General features: G+C 41.0%; 1 protein-coding gene across 1 annotated transcript; it reads right to left on the minus strand.

The window, feature by feature from the left end:
• Window positions 1-15,194: 15,194 nt before the first annotated feature.
• zic3 (zic family member 3 heterotaxy 1 (odd-paired homolog, Drosophila)) lies at window positions 15,195-18,430 on the minus strand. Its single transcript, XM_026330382.1, has 3 exons — window positions 17,189-18,430; window positions 16,232-16,395; window positions 15,195-15,692 (listed from the first exon to the last, which is right to left on the minus strand). Exons 1-3 carry the CDS (start codon window positions 18,177-18,179, stop codon window positions 15,510-15,512), a joined length of 1,338 nt encoding a protein of 445 aa, XP_026186167.1. The 5' UTR covers window positions 18,180-18,430; the 3' UTR covers window positions 15,195-15,509.
• Window positions 18,431-23,605: the final 5,175 nt, after the last annotated feature.

Raw genomic sequence — 23,605 nt, forward strand, 5'->3', positions numbered from 1 at the left:
CTCTTTAGTATTGTACTTCAGATGGAAAGAGTAAATTACTTACGAGCTGTACTTAGACATATGTGCTCTGAAAACACATTATGAGATGGTATGCAGGTTCAGAGTGATTGGGACTGAGCCGTCCCACGGGTTCCTCCTCTGAGTAATATCATATGGACAAACAGCAAAGGTCACAGACTGCTCAAGCACATAACTCTTCATCTTTCAGCCTGCTCTTTGTGATGTCTTGACCTACTGACAGTTAGGTTGTGTGTATACATACACACACTGTACATGGATAAATGTGACTAAATCAGAGTCACTATGTAAGTGTGCAATTAAACACTTGTCTACATGTTTTTCTTCACCAGGTGATCAGTGTCACGCATTTTGCAGAACATGTCTTAATCTTTCAGTCCCAACATCTTGCTCTCATGGAATAAATCATGATGCAGCGTGGAGGTGGTGGCAGGCAGCGTGAGTCAGAGAAGCAGTCTGCTTGACTTCACGCTCGCTGGGGATCTGGTAACTCAGCAGGTAGTCCGAGTACAGATTGAAACTAACTCTGCCATTCTGCGCTCGACGCACCCTGAGAGCCCTATTCAAGAGCACGACTGTGCCTTTATTGTAGAATAAATTGCAGGAGTTCTTTTTTATTATCTACAGATGGGATAGGTTCAGGGTTGCTCAGCTCCCAGTCATTTTCTCACAGGGTGCGTGTGTGTCAAATACTTGATGTGATTCAGATTTTACTGGAATAACATGTGAGACTGCAACTTCCTGATCAGAAATGTCTGTGTTTAAGTGATACTTGTTTAAGTGAATTAACAGGGGAAGAACTGCAGTCATGGGTATTCTGGTGATTTGTTAGTCTCAGATGGTCACTGGGCATTAGTGTGTTAAATCCTGGAATCAGCCTACGACCTTTCAGTGAGGTTACCAACACACGGACTGTTTTTCATTTCCCTTGTGTTTTTGTTAGCACTAACAAGATTGACTTATAGCAGATTTGCACTACTGTGCATGTCGTAACCACTGACTAACTAGCAGTTATTCATCCGGCAAGCTGTATAGTAGTGGCACGAACAGGGATGTCTAATTTATATTAACAGCTCAGCAGTCACATCTGTGTTTATCAGGCAACAGCTTTGAGCATGACTCAGCCAATCAAAACTATCTGTTTTTTAAATATCTTCTATGGCTGAGGTAGTGTGTAATTCAGTATTTCTGTATAGCAAGCAGTTGCTGGGGCCAGTGCCAATGAGTGTGTGAATTACACCCATGCATAAAGCTGTCCTTGTGTCCTGCTGGCCAAGAGCTACGGGGAAGCTGGAAATGATCGTAAATTAAGCAGCACTTGGCTGAGGAAATCATACAAAATCTGGGATTGAAAGGAACATTTGGAATGATTGCTACAGACTATAAGGGGAGTTCCTATAAAGTGATGAAGGCAGACAGAGGTAGAGCACAGGGATGTACAGTAGCGTGAGTGTGGGACCGCATAACAGACTGGTGGAAGTGATGGCGTAAAGGTCAGATTTTGGAATAAGTCTCTCATAGCAACAGTAGTATCCATAAATGCTTTCCCCAGCTGATGCCTGCCACTAGGAATGAATTATTCACTCACTTGTCAAATCAATAATGACCTGGTCTTTAGCAGCCTACTCTCCTCATGCCCTACTTATCAGTTTTGGGGGGGTTGAGGACACATCATTCTGACAAAAGCTTTATGTGTAGAAAAGATATTTTAGCAGTTTGCATTCATTGTAGTGGACATGCAGCCCCTTGCTGAGTTAAATTGCCTGTGATTTGTTGTCATTTTAAGGATTGTTTCTGGAAAATTGGAACTTTGAACAGAGTGATACAAAAAAAAAATCACTGAAGCTGGATTGAAGTGAGCACACATGATTAATATGGCAGTTTTGTTGAAATGGAATGTGGCAAATGGAGGTGGAGAGGGGTAGTGGTGGAGTTGGTCTAGCTGGATTGGCGGGGTGTTGCCATGGCTTTAAGGGCATGGGCATGTTTGGATGGCATGGCCCACCCCCTGCCCCTCTGCCTCTGTTCATGTCACTCACTGTCTTCCAGCCTGTAATTTTCCATCTACTGTAACAGCCTGGGCACATCGCCACCCAGGGAACTTTTAAAATAAATAAAGAATTCATTAAATAATTAGTATCTCCACAACAATCTCTTTTGTTCTGTCAATCTCTGAGCACTCAAAGTCACCCTGAGAGATGGAGAGAGAAAGGGTGAGCAAGCAAGAGAGAGGACAAGTGAGATAGAGAAATTAGTGGAAAAATCAATTTAAAAAAATTAAAAGCATTGAATTTTTTTTGGAAATGTGTTTTACTTATCTGCCATCGATTACGTCTAATTGGACCTCATTTCCTGAAAAAAATCCTCTGCGTGTTTATGTGCGTGTGTGTGTGTGCGTGTGTGGGCGTCTGTGCGCCAGCGTCCGCTTGTGTGTTTGTGACATTTCTTAATGGTTGGGTGCATAGATGATAACCACTTGGCTTTGTGACAGACAGATATGAAAGGCTGTCACTCTGAGCAGAGACAGCTATAATGGAAGCACGAGTGTCTGTGTGTGCATCTGTATATATATGTGTGTGTCTTCATGAAAGGGTGATGATAGGGCCCCAGCCTTGCTTCCTCATCAAAGCCCATCCGCTCGCTGGGTGCTTGTGCATCACTGTGCTTGCGGTATGGTGTTTACATTGGGAGAGACCGAGCAGAACCACCTCTTTGTCCCCTCGGTGGTTTGACATTGCCCCCACACCCCACCCTGCTGTATGTGAGGTTAACGCATCCTTGCAAGAGTGAACAGCTTGCAACAGTGTAAACACATCAATGCAAAAAGACTTTAACTCTTGAAGTAAGTTCATGACAAAGATTTGTTACATTAGTATTAGTGACCTGTGCAAAATGAGCAGTTTAATATTTGGGGCTTTATAGCAATAGCTATGGGTCACTTCCACACATAATGCAAGTGAACTGGCTTAATGTGTCAAGTGGAAAAGAAAAACCCAAATTATGTGATAGTCCCAGGAAGATCCCTGACAGAAAAGTCTCTTCACAAGCTTTGAGAAACCAAAAGGTCAGTTTCAACAAACATTCAGCCAACAGAGGAACATAGGTTTGTGTTGTCATTAAGTTTTTCAATAGCTGTATACTTTATTTTCCCATCTCACTGAAACTTTGCTTGTCTGTGGGTGTATTGTCAATATAAATATGTCAACGCAGGTGTGTGATTGGTTTGTGTCAAAACTGAAAAGACAAAATGACCTTTGATATGTCTTAATGTATTCATTCTATTGCTACAAAACAGAAAACAAAAAGTAGGCTGCTCTTAAACTTCCATAAAACTGTTAAACAGCTCTCTCCCTGGAGATTCATAGACTGGACGTTTACATCTGTATTTTAGTTATAATGAACATCATGACGGGTATTTTATTTTGTAACACACTGGCCCATGTAGAGTTTTGGAATGTCACCCTAAAACACTTTTTGGGTGACCAAAAAGCACTTGTCGCTCCTGTCTGTCACTTTTGTCTTTTTATTTTGTCGAGGCACTACAGCGAGTCGACGTTTCTTTTTTTCTGAAATTAATGGGGAATTAATGATTCCGTTATTCCCCCGCTGTGCGAGGAAGGGGGTGGGGGGTGTCTTTCTTCTTCTTTTTTTTTTTTTCTTAATCGCCCAACCTCTACAAACTGATTGGAGCAGAAAAAATACGCCCATTCCCCTTCTGCCAGGCCTCACAATGGAGCTGCAGATTTTTTTTTTTTTTTTTTTTTTGATAGGGTACTATGCTGTCAGGGGGCCAGCTGGAATTAGAAGTGGATTAATAATTTTAAACAAGGCTAAACCGCTTGGACTGTCTGTCTGTCTGCTCTTTCCAATGCTTAGCCAATGGTCCGTCTGCTCCCGGACATCACATCAAAACAAATCTAAAATCGCTATATCTTCCTAACGAAGAGTGTTTGGTTTTACTTGATGGAAAACAGGCCAGATAGGTCTCATGAGGTTCCGGGCCTCAGAACTAACCAGGATTATCGTAAATGTATTTACATCGCCCGAACAGCATCCTCGTCCACTTGTCTTCATTTGTCTATTTGTATTGTTGTTTTTCTAATAGTTGATCAACTTTTTAATACTTTTACGCAGTTTTACGCAGAACCTGGATCAGCTATTGGTTTGTAGTCAACTGCATAATAACTCATACCATGCGGTAATCCACCTGATCATTGTATTTCTCTTAGCTATATTTCTATCGACACTGCTACTCCTTGCCTCGGTTATACATGTAGGCCTATGAAAACCGGAGTAGGCCCATTCGTCTCCTTGTGTCAGCTGCATGTTTTGCTGTGTGGACAGGCTGTGGGCTGAACTGGTGGGACTTTGGTCCAGTGGCTGGAAAGCAGTAAGACCACCAGAATGGTGACCCCAGTCAGAGGAAAGATTAGGTTTAGCACCAGTGGGAGTGTTAAATGGTGAGTCCTGGGGATTTGGGGGGGCTATTTGGAAAGATCTAAAAGCAGACGTATTACCAAACCGAATCTGGGTATACTAAAGCCTGACAAATCAGGCCCTTCTGGTGACATCGCTCACAGAACAGAACCCATGTCTCAATAATCCCCATGTAATTTGTGTGTGTGTGTGTGTGTGTGTGTGTGTGTGAGAGAGAGTGATGAGGGAGAAAAGAGCAGAGAGCTCACAAAAAATTAATTTTTCCAGCTGGTCCTTCTATGACAGTATAGCCTGTATGCTGGTGGACAAGGATCCTATAAAGGGCCTGAATGGGAGATACAAAGTGCATGGTGCACTAAACTACAATGGTTATTTTCATTTTACAAGCATCATTCTGTAGTCAAGTCCATTTAAATTGCTTAATCCTAAAATGACAAATACACAAAAAGCTAAAGCACAGATCAAGGAATAAATCAAAAAAAAAAACTTATAGATCTATAATTTTTTTCTTTTAATTCAGTCATTATAAAAATGTTCTGTGAATGTAGCAGAGACATTAGCCCCCTTCTGAGCTATTATCCTGGCTGTCTGGTGTTGCAATTTCACACTTCACTGATTCCGACAAGCAGTAGAGAGTCTGCATGCCCCAGATTTCACCTTATTTAGGTAATTCAAAAAAAAAAATCCATTCCCAAGACAAGGCACAAGGTAAATTAAACTGGGTACTGGACTGGCACACTGTTGCCAGTTTCAACAATATCAAAAGAAAACAGTGAGGAGGAGAGGGTTTTTTCCGCCACATAAAGTTGACTGTAAAACCCTGGAAATTAAATTGAGCGATACACAGATTTGACTCCACTTCATAAAGCTGCGATTTCGTAGAAGTATTTTTCTACTGAAACGATGCACTGATCTGTGCTATAGTCCGCTCTTTAAAAACACTGACAAGTCAGTTTGTGCTTTTATTTATTTATATTCTACATTTTTCCCCAACTTCTCCTTAAGGTGTGAACTTGGTCGTTGAAGGTTGAGCCAGTTCCCAATGTCACGTCTTACACTGTCACCTCTTACCACAGCTTCCACCAGCTTCATTTCTGATGCACAAACGGCGGAATATTAAATGCAGCGCACAGACACCAGGGGTTGTACATTATTTATGTCGCGCAAAAATGAAAACAAACTGCCTGCGTGGCTTCTCAGCATTAAACTGCGTCCTGGTCTGCAGTGTGTTTGCGCTATAGCACCCCCCCCCCCCCCCCCCCCCTTTTTAAAAAAAAATTAGTTTAAGAAAAATCTCTAAATTACAACTGTTTGACAGTTTTTGCAGAAAAGAGTAAAAGCACCGCGTTTAAATGAGTCACTAAGAAAAGAAACACCCTAAACTGCGCCTTTACATTTTAAAAGTTGATTTGCTGATATTTTTTCTCCCACAAAGGTCGAGTTAATTTCGTTTCAGCCGACCCAACACGGAATCATTTTTTATGGCATTTCATTAAAAAGGAGTTTAGTTACTGTTGCACTCGTACATTAAAAGTTACCTTACATAGAATTTGGCTCTGTCTTGACTGAACTCGGTGTCTTTGACTTCATTACGCCTAAACCTTTTCAAGGACAGGACAAGTGGGGCGTTATTAATTAAGAAGTGCGCACATTTCCTCGGTCTGAGAGTTTTGAGTTGTGTAGGCGCTGTGCGGAAGGCTGCTGCAGCTGAACAAATAGGCCTTGTCTGTTTCTTTGAACTTCAAAATTGCTGCATCAAAGCATAACATTACCAAGCCTAAAATAAAGTCAGCAGGAAATCACAAACTCTGATTAATAATGATCATTATAATTAGAATATTAATCATATTGAAAGAGTTATATTTAAAGTCTGTTTACTGTATAAAATCTTTTTTTCTTAGCCTAAATATGTTAAACTTGGAAGTTAGGCATGTGGGCACTGACAACAATAAAAAATTATGGGGCTGTAGCTTATTTAGAAAAAAGGGAACAAAAAAGTTTTTGCAATGACTGTTAATAAAGCAACAAGTCAAACTTTTCATTGAGGATTTTTGAACGGTGAGGAGAGGTTTAAGGTTTCAGGGGCCTGCTGAGCCTTGTTCCCTCCATCAGGAGAGAAATATGCCATCGGTCCTCAGAGCAGAGGATGGATAGTGCAAATGAAAATATTTGGTAGTGTTGCTTTTTAACAAACAGATGATTCATTATAATGACAATTACTCTGATGGTCTCTTGAAGGAGAATGTGCAGTATATTACAGCGCCAGTCACACACATGTGTTCAACCCTTTGAAAGCACATGCTCATTCTGGGTGTGATTTTCTAGCCTTATTTATAGTCAAAATTTAAACCCACTATTGTTTCACATAGCATACTAAGATGAATTGTAGTTCTGTTAGCAATTATATGGAGACTAAGAATGGCTCCACATACAAAGCATCACATACTTTTGCGACGGCTGTGAGAAACAAAGTCCCTTCTCTTTTGTTACTGGTCCATGGACCGGAATTGAAACAGGAAAAGCAATTATTGAAGAGATTGTCCCACAGGCATTGAAAAGCTATCAGCATGAGGGTTGGGATTGGCTTGGGGGACACCTATGGCCCCATGCATTATCCTGGCATGAGGTCGCTTTGGCAATCGCCTGCCAATTTCCACCAGCACCTGGATTTACCACCACCCCCCACATCACCAGGCCCTCCTACCTGGCTCCTTTTTCTCCTCCTACACCACCTCCTCCCTTTCCAAATCCCACTCGCCTGTTATTTTCCCAGGGTGATGACCATTAATAGAAAAAAAAAAAAACAAAAACAGAAAGAATAGTTCCTGTCCAGTGAGTACGACAGAAGTTGAAGGTGTGTAATCACACTGTATTGTTTCCCATCATGATGGCACTGATTGCTGATACTTCTGGGGGAGAAAATATCTTTGACTCTGGTCTGTTGGTGTAGACCAGAAACCACAGAATACATACACTTAATGCTGTGAAAGTATGAGCTGCTGGTGTACTGTTTGGGCCAAAAGGCACAGTGGGAGAGATGGGTCTATATTAGTGAAAAAGTGGAAAGAAAATAACTGGTGCTATGTCTAACACTTTTTATTATGACTGTTGAAAGCCTGTATAAGACAGCTGTTGAATATCACTCTCCTTTAGCAGTAAAAACCCCCACCACCCCATCCACAAAACCTGCTCCTTTCCCACAAGGCCCAGTTACCCACACATCTTATTACAGTAAGATCACCTCTGATCATGAGCTTACAAGAACACAACAAAGGACTGAGCATCACATATGGAAAATCCAGGCTGCATTGTTGCTGTTGTTGTGATGGATTAAGGTTGCTGTTTGCTATTATGTGTCATGCTACCTCTCTTTACTCAGTTATCCTTACAGCTGTGCCTGTGTAGTGCCCGTATAGTGAGAAACAGAAATATCCTGGACTTTGCTGCTCCTCTGAAAATATTCTTTAGGTTTCTTAGTGATATTTGAAATGACCAAGTAACATTGAGAAACTTAAGATATGTGCTGTATTTGAAGAAACGTTTAACTATTCAGTGAATTTCTTGTTTAACATGAAATTCTCAAGGCCAAAGTGACATTAAAGCTTCAGAAGTGATGTGTGACATCAGCTGACATTGATGTCCACTCTAAAATAAATGTGACATCAGTATCAGGAACATTTACTTATTTGTGTTTTTTTCCACAAAGAGTAAAGATCATAGGAATAATTTTACTTAGTTAATCCTTAATTTTTCTTTTTTTATTTTGCATTTTGATGAGCAACAGCTTTCTCAGAAGTGTCTGCAGCAGTTTGCACAAAGCAGCACTTGGAAAAGTTTAACATGCATGCATGGTGAAGAATATTTAGTTTCACAGAAGGTGCCAATATAGCACCATGTTGGTCTGAATCATAACAGGTCTGTTCATCTTTCAGAACTGTTCGTCTTTTGGGAAATAATAACTCCAGTGTTCTTGGACAGGATGGCATCTAACAGCCAGTAATGTTGACTCTGTTTACACATTACATTACATCTGAAGCAGGTTTTATTAAAATGAGATGGAGGCACTGATGTAGAGTTAAATAAGGTAAAGGATGAAGAAGGGCAAGCAAAAATCCTAACACACACCAATCGAATATATCTGTATTTATAATAAAATATGAATGAATGCTTTCTGATCGAAGTACACTCAATCTGTGTGACACTTTGAAGGGTTCCGTCAATTTACATCACAAAGATATAAAGATGAGTGAACTCTATTCCTTTAATAAAAAGCGGGTCAGCTTCATCACCTGCCTGAAAGGGGAGTTGTAGAGTAAAACAAAAAAAAAACAAACTTTAAACGTAATAATCTTTCATTGTTTCTTTATTTCTGTGAAGCCACAGTCGCACAAGCACGTGCTGAGGCTGAGGCAGGATCAAGCGGATTGTGTTCACGGTGCTACCCGTCTCATGCATATCCATAACGGATTAAAGATTGCGCAAACATTATGCAACCAGGGCTCGCCTTTTTGCGCGCTGATTGGCATTTCTGCGGCACAAATCGGAATTGTTCAGAAGTCTTTGTTTCTTCTTTTGTTGTATTAGTGACATTTTTAGTTTTGTGCGGGGACAGTTTCTATAGATGGCCTGCTTTTTATTGCTTCCTCCTGACTATATTTATCTGTATATGCCTAAACATTTCTCATCTGTGTCCTCTGTAGACGTACTGGTGATTTTAAAACACACTGCGCCTTTTCCATTCCCTGATATCACAGTAGCCAACTTTGAGCTTTGCATAAATCAACTCAGAGCACTGCGCAAGCGCGGAAAAAACACCAAGAGGTGCGATGAATGAAGTCTTTAAATAATGGAAAGGCACTCTTCAATTCCAGTCCATTGTCTCGAGAAAAAAAGGGACATTAACGAGCATTGTCCTCTTTATTTTAAAAGGGTGATGAATATGTGAGCGCTGCTGTCCGTCCCCTCAGGGGAGAGCCGTCCTGTGAGGAGGAGGCTGTGGCTCTCAGGTGAAAAGTTTGTTTAAAGTGCTGAATCGCGCGTCCGTGCAATCTGTGACAAACGCAGCTTTCTGTCGACTTTGCGAGTTATACAGAAAGCATTCAGACAGTGGCTGTGATTTTAATTAAAAATTTAATTGCAGATAGTGATAGTTTATGGTACGCGTTGTTTAACCATTTAAACCTCAGCATTGCATCTTCGCCAATAACCTGCAGTTCAATGATTCATAAAACTAGTCTTCGCTCCTCTGGGGGACTTCTTGTTATTGCGCCAGTTTCGGTTAACGCATCACTACCGCAGCGCTCAGGGCAGAGCAACTGGCCATTAAAAGGATGTCAATTGCTCATTTATCCATTTACCGCATCTCAAAGTGTTGAAAATATATCTGCCAAAAGACAAACGCAAAGCACAATTGCCGAACATCTGCTTCGCTGAATAAGCGTTTGGAGGAGCCCTCACTCCGGGGACCTATTAGCGTCGATTCCTGCGCTTGCTCTGATAAGGAATTCATCAAGTTTCTGACACCCCACCAGATGTTGGGGAATTAGCACTGTCTCCTGTTGGACATACTGCTAATAATTTGTCTTTTAGCCCTTATCATAATAGAAATATTATTTGAGAGATGGATATTTTGTGTGTGTTGGGGCCTCTGAATGATAACGGACGACAAACTATAAATCTAATGTTGTAGGTCCCTTGGTATGTTTTTTTTTTTTTTTTTATAATGCTCATTTGGCTGCTGTCTGCTGTAGCTCAGGAACAATGGATTTGACTGATGTGTAAATCTATTAGGCATTTTATCAGGGTTGTTTCTGTCAAATTGCGAGCGCCTGAACTAAAGTCATTGAATAACTTCATAATATTTTATAATGTCTAAGGAATTGGCAGGCCGACCACTTTCACTCATTTCCTCATCAGCAGAAATGCCTGCAGGCTCGAGTATCCAGTATGATGAGATATGTAAATCACTCTAAGGAGTCAATTGAGGAATAATTGAACTGAAAGACAAAGCCATTGTGTTAATCAGTTTGCATCACAAAAAGCATGAAACACGTTACGATAGAAAGACACACCGTGGATTAAGGTATTTTCTGAATGCATATTCAACACCCTGCTGGAGGTGAAATAAGCATCGGTAATTGACAGGCACATCAACTTCCGTGCGCATTGGAAGCCTTGGGTTAAGCAATTATCAGATGTATGTTAGTTTTACTCAGTTATTTATTTATCTATACATATTTTCCCTTATGATGTTACAAATCCGTGTCATTTCATTTTAATTGGTGCGTTAGTGAGAAAACTACTCTGGATACTTGATTAAAGAAAGCACTTCCATAAATATGTAGAGTAATCTAACTTGTATTGCTATGTGTGAAAAGTTAAAGCACACACTCACACTGAGATGACTGAATAAATTGACGATGATTCATTATTGGCGACACCTTGTCTATTTAGAGCAATGATGGTGAAAATCCGAACGCCCGTGTGTGTTGCAGGCAGCACAGGGCAATGTGCATCTAATGCAATTATGCACATTTAGCGAAAATGTCTCCTACTCAGGTTAAGGGCCAAGAGTCCTGCCTCCCCTTAATCGAGACCGTGCACCCTGCACAACCTGACCCACTCTAACCTGAAAGGTCTCATATTAAAGCCTCAGATACAGCCCTGTAAATAAATAAAACAGTAAACAGCCCTGTGTCTGGCTTATACGCGCTGGAAGTCTGAGGTCTGTTCCTGTTGCCTCTAATAATAACTAAATTATTAATCAGTGATAAATTAGCCACTGGGTTTATTAAGATCAGAGCCTCCGTTGCGTGACAAAGGGCGTCTGCTTGTGCCTGTTTATCCTCTTAGAGTGCGCTCTGCAGCTTATCCAGCAAATACTCTGCGACTGAGAAGACGGAGGAAGGTAAAAGGGTTTGGGACTGACCAATCAATCCGATATCAAACTTCAGCGGCAGTCGAGAGCCTGGAGTTCAGCTGAGTCCCATTTTTGTTCCCAGCAGAATAACACCCAACACTCCCTCCTGCAGTCTCCACTCCCCCCACCCTCCGAGCAGCAGACCCTATAGGCAGACAGAGATTATAGGCTGCTGCACGCTGCCAGCAGTCAGCTGCCATCCTCCGGGTGCACACGCCGCAGCCCAGCACAGCCATCCATAAGATAACTCGAGATGAATGAGCGCTAATGTAATTCAGCGCCAGTTGCAGCCCAGTGTGCTTCAGCGAGGCATTGTTGTGATGCAGCCCCTAGTCTTTACACAACTGCATCCACGTGACCGTCACTGCTCTCTAATCCATTGAGAATCCAAAAGAAAGGAGCCTTTCATGTTTTTTCCTTCTGGATTGAATCGCCTGTTCTGGTTTCTCATATCATCAGTAATGATGACATGTAGCCTATTGGGCGTCAGCATAAAGCACAGGCTTGGGCAATAACACGGGCTGTTCCAGGTGAAGATAATCACCTAAAAGAGAAAGAGCCTGGAGTTTAATTGCAGGTGACCCACCCGGTCTAAGATGACAGTAATGACCTAAATCCATATCAATCCTGATGTAATGGCGAGAGAAAAAAAAAACATATGTGTCATTTTGGGCTGTCAAAAGGCTTTATTTATTTCAAAACCGTGTTTTGCCTCTTTCCTCAGGAGGTTCACCCACTGCAGGTCAGGGTGCTGCCACCTTTCCGTTCGGCACATCCCAGATGCGTTCATAAACACGCATGTGAGCCGCCGCGTTTCGGAGAAAGCCGGGTCTCACTTATTTGACGTCACGGCGTCTGAGAGGAAGGCTCTTGAAATATGCGACTAGACGAGCAAGAGAGCAGGGAGCAGGGAGGGAGGAGGCTGAGGCGGGGAGGAAAAGAGGGGAGGGAAAGGAGCTGGACAGAAATGCAATCAAACGGAATGCAAGGGGTGCGCTTGCGCAAACGTAAAAAAAAAACAGAATTTAAATCAATATTTCTGAATCTGTTTATAGTTGGAAGGTACTGGGGGGTTGGGATGGAGGTGCATGGGTTTGAAACACTTTGGTTTTGGGTAAAAATACTCTGCTTTAGTCTCCAGTGGGAAGTAAGTCTTCATTTTACACCAGTCTTTCAAAAAGCACACTGCACTCAGTAGTTGTTCATCGGCATTGAAACAGATATAGGCTGAAACATTGGATACATGACACTGTATAATATGACGTGATTTCAAGCCTGCGCCTGAACTGTTGTTCTGATTCAGGCTGATTTTTTTCGCTGTTTAAATGCTTATTATGGCGCCCATTCATGTGTGGTAACTCCTTTGGTTGTTTTTATGAAGCGGTTCCTTGTTAATCGGGGTAGTGGGAGACGCTGAGTGAAGGGCAGCGCCACTTTTGGCAACGTATCCCCACTCCACTTTCACGGTCACACAGTGTCCTCAGTTGCCCGTCTTCCATCCTGCACGGTAGGATTTTTATTGGTCAAAGACAAACTTTGCATGTGCAACTTTTGTGGCCATAGACTGATGAACCACCTCCCCATCAGAACGCACTACTCCCTGCCAAGAAGTGGCTCTGTAACCCCCCCCCCCCTCCAAATAACACACACACACACACACACACACAAATACACTCACACACAAGATACTAAGATGGCGCCTTAATCAGTGTCAAGTTCAAGTGACTCCTAGCAGTCTGATACAAGCAGCATAGCAAACAGTGTGGGCTACATGCGTAAAGATGCAGGGCAGCAGAACAACATGGTGATAATAATAATAATCAACGTCGCAGTCTGAAAGTAGCTTTTCATAACGTTTGTTTTTTAATTTCAGTCAAAATTTCCGTTCACATTTTCTTCATAAATAGTTGGTAAAACAAATCAACCAACATACAGTAGCCTAAAAAGTACAAGGAACCTTTGCCTCTGGGAGCTAAAGAGGCTAACGCATAGGCCTGCTGTTGTAACATGGTTTGCCTCAATGTGGCACAGTGACACAGTTCATCAGTAAAACATTTTTGCTCTTCAGGAATAACTTGGTGTGTGACCCATTTTCTCCCAGAAAGTGTTACAACATCACATTCTAGCTGTGTTTATACATCCGATATTTTTTCACCGACCTCTGGACATGGGGCAGAAAGGCTATGGGAATAAGAAAAAGTACTTCTTTTAAATTAAGGTATAGAAAATAGCATATAAAACATATATTCCTTAAATTATTTAAATAAACTTATTTCATATATCACTGTCAGGAGGTACCGTTTTTTTTTACATTTTATTTTAAAAGTAGTGCTGGTGGTCTGAAATTGTTCTCATACGAGTACAATATAACTTTGTGTATGCATAATATTTAATTCTTGAGAATAGGTTACAATGCAATGCTGTAACTCTTTTTGCCACTGAACGTATTCTCCCCCTCCCCCCATCCCCCACCACCACCACCAATTCACATAGATCTAAAATTCCTTCCACTAAATTTTGTTAAACACAAAAAAAAAGTCTCATTTTGACAAGTTACTCACACAAAACAAGCAAATGTGTAATCAAACTGCTCTATATGCAACACCACAACAAATAACACGCTTAGCTTCACAGGAGAATTACATTTAAAACAATGCAAGCTGACAGACAGAAAACTTTTTTTTTTATTATTATTTTTGAAGATACTGTGTTGTGACAGTTCCATTGTTGCCGATGCACACATTTAAAACATACTTGCACAAAGACAATGCTGGAATTAGAAAGATTGCCATACCGGCGCATATATCTGGGTGCTTGACCCGAATTTGAAATACTCAAAATACTGTCACCTTGATTTTTGGAAATAATGAACTTCGCACACTGGTCTAAAACCTGTATAGGAGTGCAAAAGGCTGATGGGTTTATTTCTCTCCCCCACCCCCCACCCCCCAATACTGAGTTTATGCTACGAATTGACATCTATTTCTGATTCTATAAAAGTAAAATACACAAAAAGTTTCAATTTAATCAAAAATAAAGATATCAACAGAACCGTTTTATAGCTTGTCAGCTCAACTGAACTCAGTTCTACAAAGTCAGTGATTTACATGTCAATGGTCTCATAAACAAAATAAAAGTGACGGAAATATCTGCATTATATATAGACAAATCCATAATATTCATATAGATTATTATTTCTTCGTTCCAAATAAGACACATGTAGGTCTATTGGTTAAAAAGAAAAGAAGAAAAAAAAAAACAGAAGGATACAATCGCGATGTTGGAGCTTTAGAGTTTATCATTTGTTCATTGTTAAGCTGGTTATGACCAAAACTGTACAGTTTCTTGTTAGAAAACATTTCCATAAATATCATTTAAGTTTCAGAACTTATACCCATAATTAAATTACAAATTGATAAATATGGCATCATGGATATGTATTTACAACGGTATTAACAAAAGGCAACGTTATATTTAACGGTAACAATCGTAACCTAATACCACATTTCTCCACCTGAAAACGGACGGTGACAACAGATTCGACCCCATCAAACAAGGAAATACATTCACGAGTAAAATATTTATGTTTTTTTTCTGTGTTCAAGTTCATGACAAAGACTTTGGCACGTTTCTTAAGACTGTTTGAAGTTCCAACAATCAATTGAAGAGGCGACAACAGCGCGTCACCATCATATAAAACAGCGTGAAATAATCTTGCTTTTTTATTCTTTTTTCTTAAATAAAAATTTGAGAAAATACATAAAATGAAAAATAAAACATTTTTTTTCTGAAATCTGTAAACTAAAAGATAAAAAAAACATTTATTTATACTGAGAAAGTATTACGTTTTATTTATTTATTCGTGATTTGTTTGTTTTCCTCAAAACTGCGGAATAAAAGTCAAATTTCGTGATCCTGAGAACGGACGTGGCCTGCTGGGTGCTGGCGTTTGCTCTCATCTCCTGTTGTTGTCCCAATTCCATTTGTGTGTGTGAGTGAGCGAGCGAGTGTGTGTGTGTGTGTGTGTGTGTGTGTGTGTGTGTAAAGTGAACTGGAATAGTTTGTAAGGTTTTTAATCCTCATTTCTCCTCAACTTCGTGGTCCACATTTCAGAGAGGGTTTTCCTCTTCTGACTTCAAACGTACCATTCATTAAAGTTGGGTGCCAGTCCTTCGCTGTGGCCAGACGTGTTTTGTACGGCTGACGGCGGTGTTTTTGTCGGGTCTTCAGTGCTGGCTGAGACCAACACTGGCGGTGTGGACGACTCGTAACCAGAGCTCGCTGCTGGAGACGATTCGGATCCTTGAGACTCATGTACCTGCAGAAAAAAAGGAAAAAAAGAACATGAGCAGTGAGTGACAAAAAAATGATCAATTCACATCCTCACAATATATTTAAAATTGCTTGATTGGAGGAAATTGAACGTAAATGCTGATACACTCTGTTAACGATGACAGGAAACGCACAGCAAAGTTGAATCAGACATGGCAACTTTCTACACTGCAAAAATAACCACGTCAACACGCAGGAAATGTTCTGCGTAAAGTAACAGCAAAATATATTTTTTAACGCTTTTCTTTTAATTAGGTCACTGTTTTGGACAAAGAGAAAAGACAGTTTTGAGTCTCGAGGTGAAACATTGAAAACTCGTCCACTACCATACCTCACCAGTGGACTCACTGACATCCTAAATAGTGTTTTGTGCAGTGTTTGTGTTACAGCATCTCAAGAAATGCTTGAAGTTGTGATAGCCCCTGTCTGCAGCAGAGGGGGGTGGGGGTGCAGTGTGTGTGTGTGTGTGTGTGTGTGTGTGTGTGTGTGTTAATGTGTTTAAGGAGTAATGAAGACGTTAATTACCTTCATGTGTTTCCTGAGAGAGCTGGGGTGTGTGTATGACTTGTCGCACACTTTGCAGATGTATGGCTTGTCTGATGTGTGCACATGCATGTGCTTTTTCCTGTCGCTGCTGTTGGCGAAGCGTCTGTCACAGCCATCAAATTCACACTTAAACGGCTTCTCACCTGCAAGATTAAATACACACCGTGAATTACCAATAGCCCGCACAAACAAACTCCCCAAATGTGACACCGCCCGCACAACGCGCACCTCTGAGATGTAAATTGCGAGCAGTCTATGATATAACAGACTAACCTACTTTTTCAGGGGCGACACGGATACAGCTCCTACTACTACTCACTGCTCTGTCAGGCTTTATTTATTCAAGAGGCCTACTCCTTCATGCTACTACTGGCCCACTCTGTGCGTCTGCCCCTATAGTAAACACTGAATCAACAGGGCATTTCTGTTTATGTGCAAACGCTGAAGAAGGGGGAGATATTTAAACACAATCACTAATCGATTAGTTAAATATGAGCTATTAATGATTTCAGGCGTCCAGAAAGCGCAGGATCACATGCAGGGGCTGATGCAGCTGATCAACTTAAACTTTCAGAAGTTAGCAGAGTATCTATCTTCATATGTCACACTCAACTTCTTAGGCTACGAGATTTAACGAGGCTTAGCAACATAAGAGTTGCTCAACACAGCCACATTATATTTTCTGCATCATTGAGCCATGCGTAATGCTCTTGGAATCATTTAGAAAAAAATGCAGCTTTTTGGAAAGATAACTAAGAACTGTGCAACATGATAAACATGGGGCCAAGTTCTCACATTATTGTCAACAACAACAACAACATGCACTTTTATTTTGGAGCAGTCAGACAGTGACTGAGACACAATTTCTATTCAGAATATCCTCACGTTTTAATTGTTATTTTACGCACGCCGTGCCCTGACGGTTTTCGTGCCTACCTGTATGTGTTCGTTTGTGGATTTTCAAATTTTCCGATCTGGCGAATATTTTCCCACATCCGGGGAACGGGCACGGAAACGGTTTCTCGCCCGTGTGCACACGGATGTGGTTGACGAGTTTGTACTTGGCCTTAAAAGATTTCCCTTCTCTCGGGCAGTCCTCCCAGAAGCAGACGTGGTTGCTCTGCTCGGGGCCGCCGACGTGCTCCATGGACACATGAGTGACCATCTCGTGCATGGTGCTGAAAGTCCTGTCGCAAGTCTTTTTGGGTCTGTTCATCTGGTTCTCGTCTATCCATTTGCAGGCTAATTCTTGTTTAATCGGTTGCCTCATGTATCTAAAGAAGGCCCCTGGACCGTGGTGTGTTGGCACATTCATCCCCATGTTCATATTGATAGGATGGTTGTAGTTGTGGAGCTGAGCCCCGTAGGGGTCCGTCCGTGGGCTTGCGACCGGACGATAGGGATCAGGTCTTCCGAAAATGTCGCCCCGTAAGCCAAGATGCATTTGGCTGTTGACTACATGTCCGCTCGGTGAAGTGTGGCTCACCCCCTGGTCGTGAAGTCCTGGAAACAACAGATGTCCGGGGTTGTCGGTGATCCCGGGCGGCCCGTGGAGGCTCCCCGCCGAAGCTGCAAAGATCCCGTGCTGGGCACTCGGCGCTGTGGACTCTCCAACACTCCGGTTCCGGAAGAGAAAGTCCCGTGTTGAATTGAACGCTCCCCCGCCATATGAGCCCACCTGCCCGCTGTGAGAGTGTCCCAGGGCAGCTGCATATCCAGTGGCTTGCGGGGTGAACGCTGATGTCTGGCTGGAGGCGATATCGTGAGCCACGGGGCTGATTTTGAAAGCAGCGGAGTGGGAGGAATCAGTGAAGGGATTCAGTCCCAGACTCGGGTCTCTGTTCCCGATGTCGTGATGCCGTGGTGTCCCGAAACCCCCCACTCCTAACGATGCAAACTGCGGACCACTATCAAGAAGCATAGTCATGAGCTTGTAGCAAAACTTAGGAGACGGGAAGAAAACAGAAAATCAAATTAAAATCCAGTTTAGCGGAGCGCGTGAGCTGCAGGCACCGCGCTGAGATTTACAACGTTTTGCGACAGAAAAATCCTAAAATCAAAAACAAGCCAAGCCAAAAACGGGAAAATCCTATGCGTAAAGAGTTGGGAGGGAAAAAAAACTCCCGTTGACTGCGATCCGTGAGAAAGAGGATCAAACTTCCCCCCCTTTCCAGGCGGATGATGTCCTTGGACTGATAAAGTCAATCACTCACTCCCAGAACATAAATGAACTCGGGAGGCAGTGCTACGACAGCCAATCAGCGCAAAGCTACCCTTCTGACACGTGACTGCCAAGGATGGTGTTAATTGGCTAGATTTCTGGTGATTGGCACAGTTTGGTATTGAAGATGGCAGATCGTCTCAATTGGTTTCATTTGATTGGCTCTTACGGGCTTTATTTTGCAGGTATAACGGGGCACTCGAGCGCAGTTGCTGTATGTGTTATGTGCGCATGGCTCGTGCAGCCTCACCTGATTTACACTCCTCAAGAAACTGCAAAACAGCAACACATATAAACAGACATGTAATCTGTGCAGGCTATAGCCTGACATTATAGATTTATCAACCAGATTCCATTCAAACTTCATGCTATTTTACAGAAACACTTAGTATCTTACTAATGAACTTATTGTGCAACTTCAAATGATTTGTTTTGGCATATTTAGTGGCTAAAAACAACTTTTCAATTCATTCTCAATGCAGATTTAACTTTTGCTAGTGAGCCCCATGTGCATTAAAAAAAAACGAACCCTTTATCTATCTGTCATCTTATATATTTGTCTCTTTCATGTCACCAGTTTGGCTCTTATTAAATGAAAACTTGAATGTACTTGGCACAGATCCAAAATGTGGCTTTCTTGAAGCCGCTTGAAAGAGGAGGGGGTATTTTTTTTTTTTTTTTTTTGCAAAAGCTCTATAGGGTGTAAGACGGAGGAATAAAAGACAGAAAGAAAGATGGCAGTAATTGTAATATCCTGAGATTTTTTTCGCTCAGCCAAAAATTCGTGCCATTGAGCAAGTTTCACAGGGCTGCCGCTGACTCGCTGCAGGACACATAAAATCTGATCAAGTTCAGAGACGCGCTGTGAGTGCTTCAAGCGGCGCTTTTTAACTCCAAGCCTTTCACATCCTTTCCCCCCTCAATCTGTCCCAGGAAAGAGCTCACATTCTTTATTTTAGGGGATCTGGACTAAAAAAAAAAAAAAGAAAAAAAGAAAAATCTTCAAATCAGTCCTTCATTCTGCTTTCGCCCTCATCCTACCGCATTCACTCTCAGAACATTTCCTCGAGAAAGAGTTATAAAATGAAAAGGTGAGTTTTCTTACTTATCCATCGTCTTTTCTGCGTCAATAAGAGGTAGTCCTGTGTCAACTGCATGCTGCCAGACCTGTAAATCTACAGTTTATTAGATTAACTTCTGGAGGTTGTATGGGATTCAGTTTTTTGGAGTTAACGTAGCCTGCTCAGTGCTCAGGCTCTCTCACATTAGGCCTGTTACTCATATGGTAATTTAATTGTTGCAAGGACTTGCATACCTCTGTTTTTTTATGGCCGTGGTGCACATTAGTACAACACTTGCGCTTTTTTGCACAGAACCTCAGCAACTTATCTCGAAGCAAAGCGACAAGTGAGATTCACTTCACCTCTTTTTTTTTCCTCCATACGCGTCTCTCTCTCTCTCCCTCATTCTCCCTCTCTCTCGCTCAGCCTCTCGCAGTTTACTCCCCCCTCCACTCGCACACACTCGTTTTCTCACATGCGCGTGCACGAACACACACTCTTACTTGGTGTATACACGCACACTCAGCTAAGCGCGTTTGCCTTTGCAGTCTTGCAGTATGAGATTTATGGCGACCTTTGTGAACTTTCACAAGTGACAGGCGGCCCGTTAACTTTCCTATATTCCCTCCATATTTTATTGGCTTGTTGAAACGCGAGGGCTCCATACGCCACTTCAGGTTACATGTGGTGCGTTTGCAGGCATATTATTACTATGCAATAATTAAGTAACACGGTTTACACGAGTCACAAATGTTTGGGATCGACACAGCAGCAGCGTATGCACTGAGCTCTTGCTGAGAAAAAGGGGAGCTGTCATCAACTGGGCCTAATGTAAAGCAACTGTTGCTTGAGACTTAAATCTAAAACTACTGCAGTTCTTCTCTGGCACACTGGCATTTATTCAACATTTTATTTTATTCATTTTACAAATGCTGGAATTTGTCCACGTATATCTTAAATATCTTTCCCAAGCAGAAAAACAAACCTGGAGTGATGATTGATTGACTATTAGGTGATTTTTCTTAAATTAAAAAACAAAAGCTCTTCTCTCCTAAAAGGAGCAGACGTGCCAGGCGCGTTGTTTTTACTGGAAGGTAGAAAATACGCAGGCTTTAAAAGAGGAGCAGCTTTATAGACCTCTTATAGAGCTGCACTTTTGTTAACCGTTTGTCTCACTCACACCAGCCATTTCCCTCAAATATTTCACACCGCTGCTCCAGCCACATTTTCACCTCTATTTTCTGACAAATCTACTTACGTTCATTTAACTTCATTTTGGGCACTTGTACTGTCTGGTTCATGAATGTGGATATTTATTTTTAATCTTTAGACGTGATCAGTTTAATAGTTCAAAATTATTAGATGGATATCCATTTGAGACTAGTTTAGGCCTGTATTTTCTCTGGCTGGAATGGTTAACACAGTTAAGAATATATGATAATTTACATGCGTAATGAAACGAGTTTATTCTTAATGATATATATATATATATATATATATATATATATACAATTCGATATATGTATAATTCGATTATTTTGTTATCTCTGCTGGAATTACCTCACCGGGCGTAGGGGTATCCCATTGGTTATAACATAATCTTGTCCTAAACTGAGCATGCGCGTTACCTTAAAATATCACAGTATTGTAGAGTGCATACCTCTGTGACAGCAGCCCTATGCTGTTGGAAGAGAGCAGAACATTACCATCATCTTAAATGGTAAACAGCTCACAGTTATAGATTTAATTCTACCTAGATGTGTTGGAGTCAGCAGCTATACGGGATATTTCAGCAGATAATTTAATAAACAGGCAGGATAATTATTTTCTAACAGAAATAAATTGGCCTATAGCAACCCACTTGTCTGGATGATGTTTTTTTTTTTTTTTTTTTTTTTGAGTCCATGTTGTCTGGCCTCTAGCCTACACTGGTGCTATAGACAAGTTTGTGGACTTGAAGTTAACTCAGTAGTGACCAGAAAAAATCTAAAAGAAGAGCAAAACCATATCCCTGTATTTTCAAATCTTATGGTAGGCTACATAATTTGCATTTTCATTTTAAACGGAGAAAATGATGAGTGTATCCCAGCAGCACAGCACATGATGGTGTGATTCACTGCTTTGTTTAAAGGGACACTGTGTTGAAAGAAATTGTAGGTTTTTTTGCTGTGGTTTAATGTCACACATCCCAACTCTGACTGTTTCTGTGCCTTGAGTTAATAAAAAGTGAATTATGTTACTGTGTGTGTGCTGCATGGGGTGCATTCTCCACAACACTTCTTTGAGTTCTCCGAAACCCCAACAGCCTAAAGCCGTAGTTTCTGGTCTGCATTTCTACCATAACCCAATAGATTTCATACTAATAAAAAACAATAAAAAAACCCATCTGGACCATTTGTTTCTGTGAGAGTGCAGTTCGTGTATACAACATTTGTATCCATTTGTTTCCTGAATACTTCGTGTTTTCACAAAACAGATATTTACATTATGCATTGTCTTTTCAAATGCATGTAGCCTCCATCAAATGTTATTTTTAATTTCTGTGAAAGTGGAGCAGCTGATGACTAGGATTTTGTCATCATAGATACTTGAGCTTCCCATGATGAATGACAGTTTAAATGTCTTGTAATCTGGAATTTCACGTTGTAATGCTTGACTGTATTGCATTGCTCTCGGGCATATTTTTCTGCTGTCTGTGTGCTTGTTTTTTGTTTGTCTTTGGACCCACATAGTCTCAGAAATGTTTTGTAATTCTGAATTTGCGCCATGTTTTTCAACACAGGCTCATACTTGCATATAGTATATTAATGATTACCCAAATCTCTATCTATATTACATAGATAATAGGGTAAGTTCGGTCTTAAGTGACTGCTTTAGTACTTGGAGTTTGCCTTCATATGGCTGATGGAAAAGGCTAATTGACTTCTTGCTGTGATTTACTGGAGCATCTGTCTGCAAATGGACTCGTCCCAAACCTGTTAATTCATCTAAATTTCATAAAGTCATGGCAAAGACTGCACTGCCATCGCTCATCAATTATAATATCTCAGCACACTCCACACTAATGCATGCAGTTGTTCAAATGCGCGCACACACACACACACACACACACACACACACACACACACACACACACAAACACACACACGCGTTCCTGTTCCTATCACATATATGACCAGACAATGACTACATGTCTGTCTGTTACACGCATATTTGGGTAGTTTAGTTTGTGCATTTTGTGCTGTATATCCTCTTTTTATTGCTTATTTGCAGTGTCTTGATTCACCTTGATATTATTTGCTATGTGTCACAGCTAGTGATTCTTATACGGGGTGGGATCAGGTTACTTTTTACGTATATTTATAAATTCATATGTAGAGTATGTTTTCCAAAATGGTGTGCGTTATTTAAAAAAAATAAATCATAAGGCAATCCCAGCTTTAAGTAATACAACTGTCTGAATTTTGAGTTCAGTCTATAACACGGCTTTGTAACTGTAACTCTGGTCTTTCTAACTGGCTTTTGAGTTCTGTTTCATCTCTGCACAGCACCTTTATCCTTCAGTAGGTCCATATTCACTGCCCTGGGAATGACATGGAGCTCATGCATGTGAAGCGTGTTCCCTGACATGAATGTTTTGATTGTTGTGAGTGATATTTTGTATGCTGCAGTCAGGAGGATTTTGTCTGGTCAGTCAAACAAACAACCAGAACGACCAGACTCATAAAGCTGGAGGGTTGGAATGGATAACAGATGTCAAAACACAAACATTTATTACGTACATATTTAACTTGAAGCTGCACATTCGCATATAGTTTCCAAATAAAAATGACATAAGTCACAGATTTGGCATATTTTACAAAATATAATTTTGAAATAAGATCTTAGTAACATTAACAAAGCTTGTACCTAAGAACTAAGAAGTAATTCCTGCACGTCTTTTGCTTTTGCTTGAATAATGTTTACTGTTGTGAGACTAGCCTCAGCACTCATTCATCCTGGGAAATTCAAAATTTCAGTAATTTATTCCTCAAATTTTAAACGGCCTTTAAAATTACTATAACTTAAGAT

The sequence above is a fragment of the Mastacembelus armatus genome, chromosome 10 (genome assembly GCF_900324485.2).
Source record: "Mastacembelus armatus chromosome 10, fMasArm1.2, whole genome shotgun sequence".
In the NCBI taxonomy this organism is placed as follows: Eukaryota; Metazoa; Chordata; class Actinopteri; order Synbranchiformes; family Mastacembelidae; genus Mastacembelus; species Mastacembelus armatus.

What these genes read in the sequence shown, in the direction of transcription:
- zic3 (XM_026330382.1), bottom strand. Translation starts at nt 18,179, where the DNA reads ATGACTATGCTTCTTGATAGTGGTCCGCAGTTTGCATCGTTAGGAGTG. An exon ending in CCACAAACGAACACATACAG is followed by an intron (nt 16,396 to 17,188) that starts GTAGGCACGAAA and finishes TTAATCTTGCAG; the next exon opens with GTGAGAAGCCGTTTAAGTGT. An exon ending in CTCTCAGGAAACACATGAAG is followed by an intron (nt 15,693 to 16,231) that starts GTAATTAACGTC and finishes TTTTTTCTGCAG; the next exon opens with GTACATGAGTCTCAAGGATC.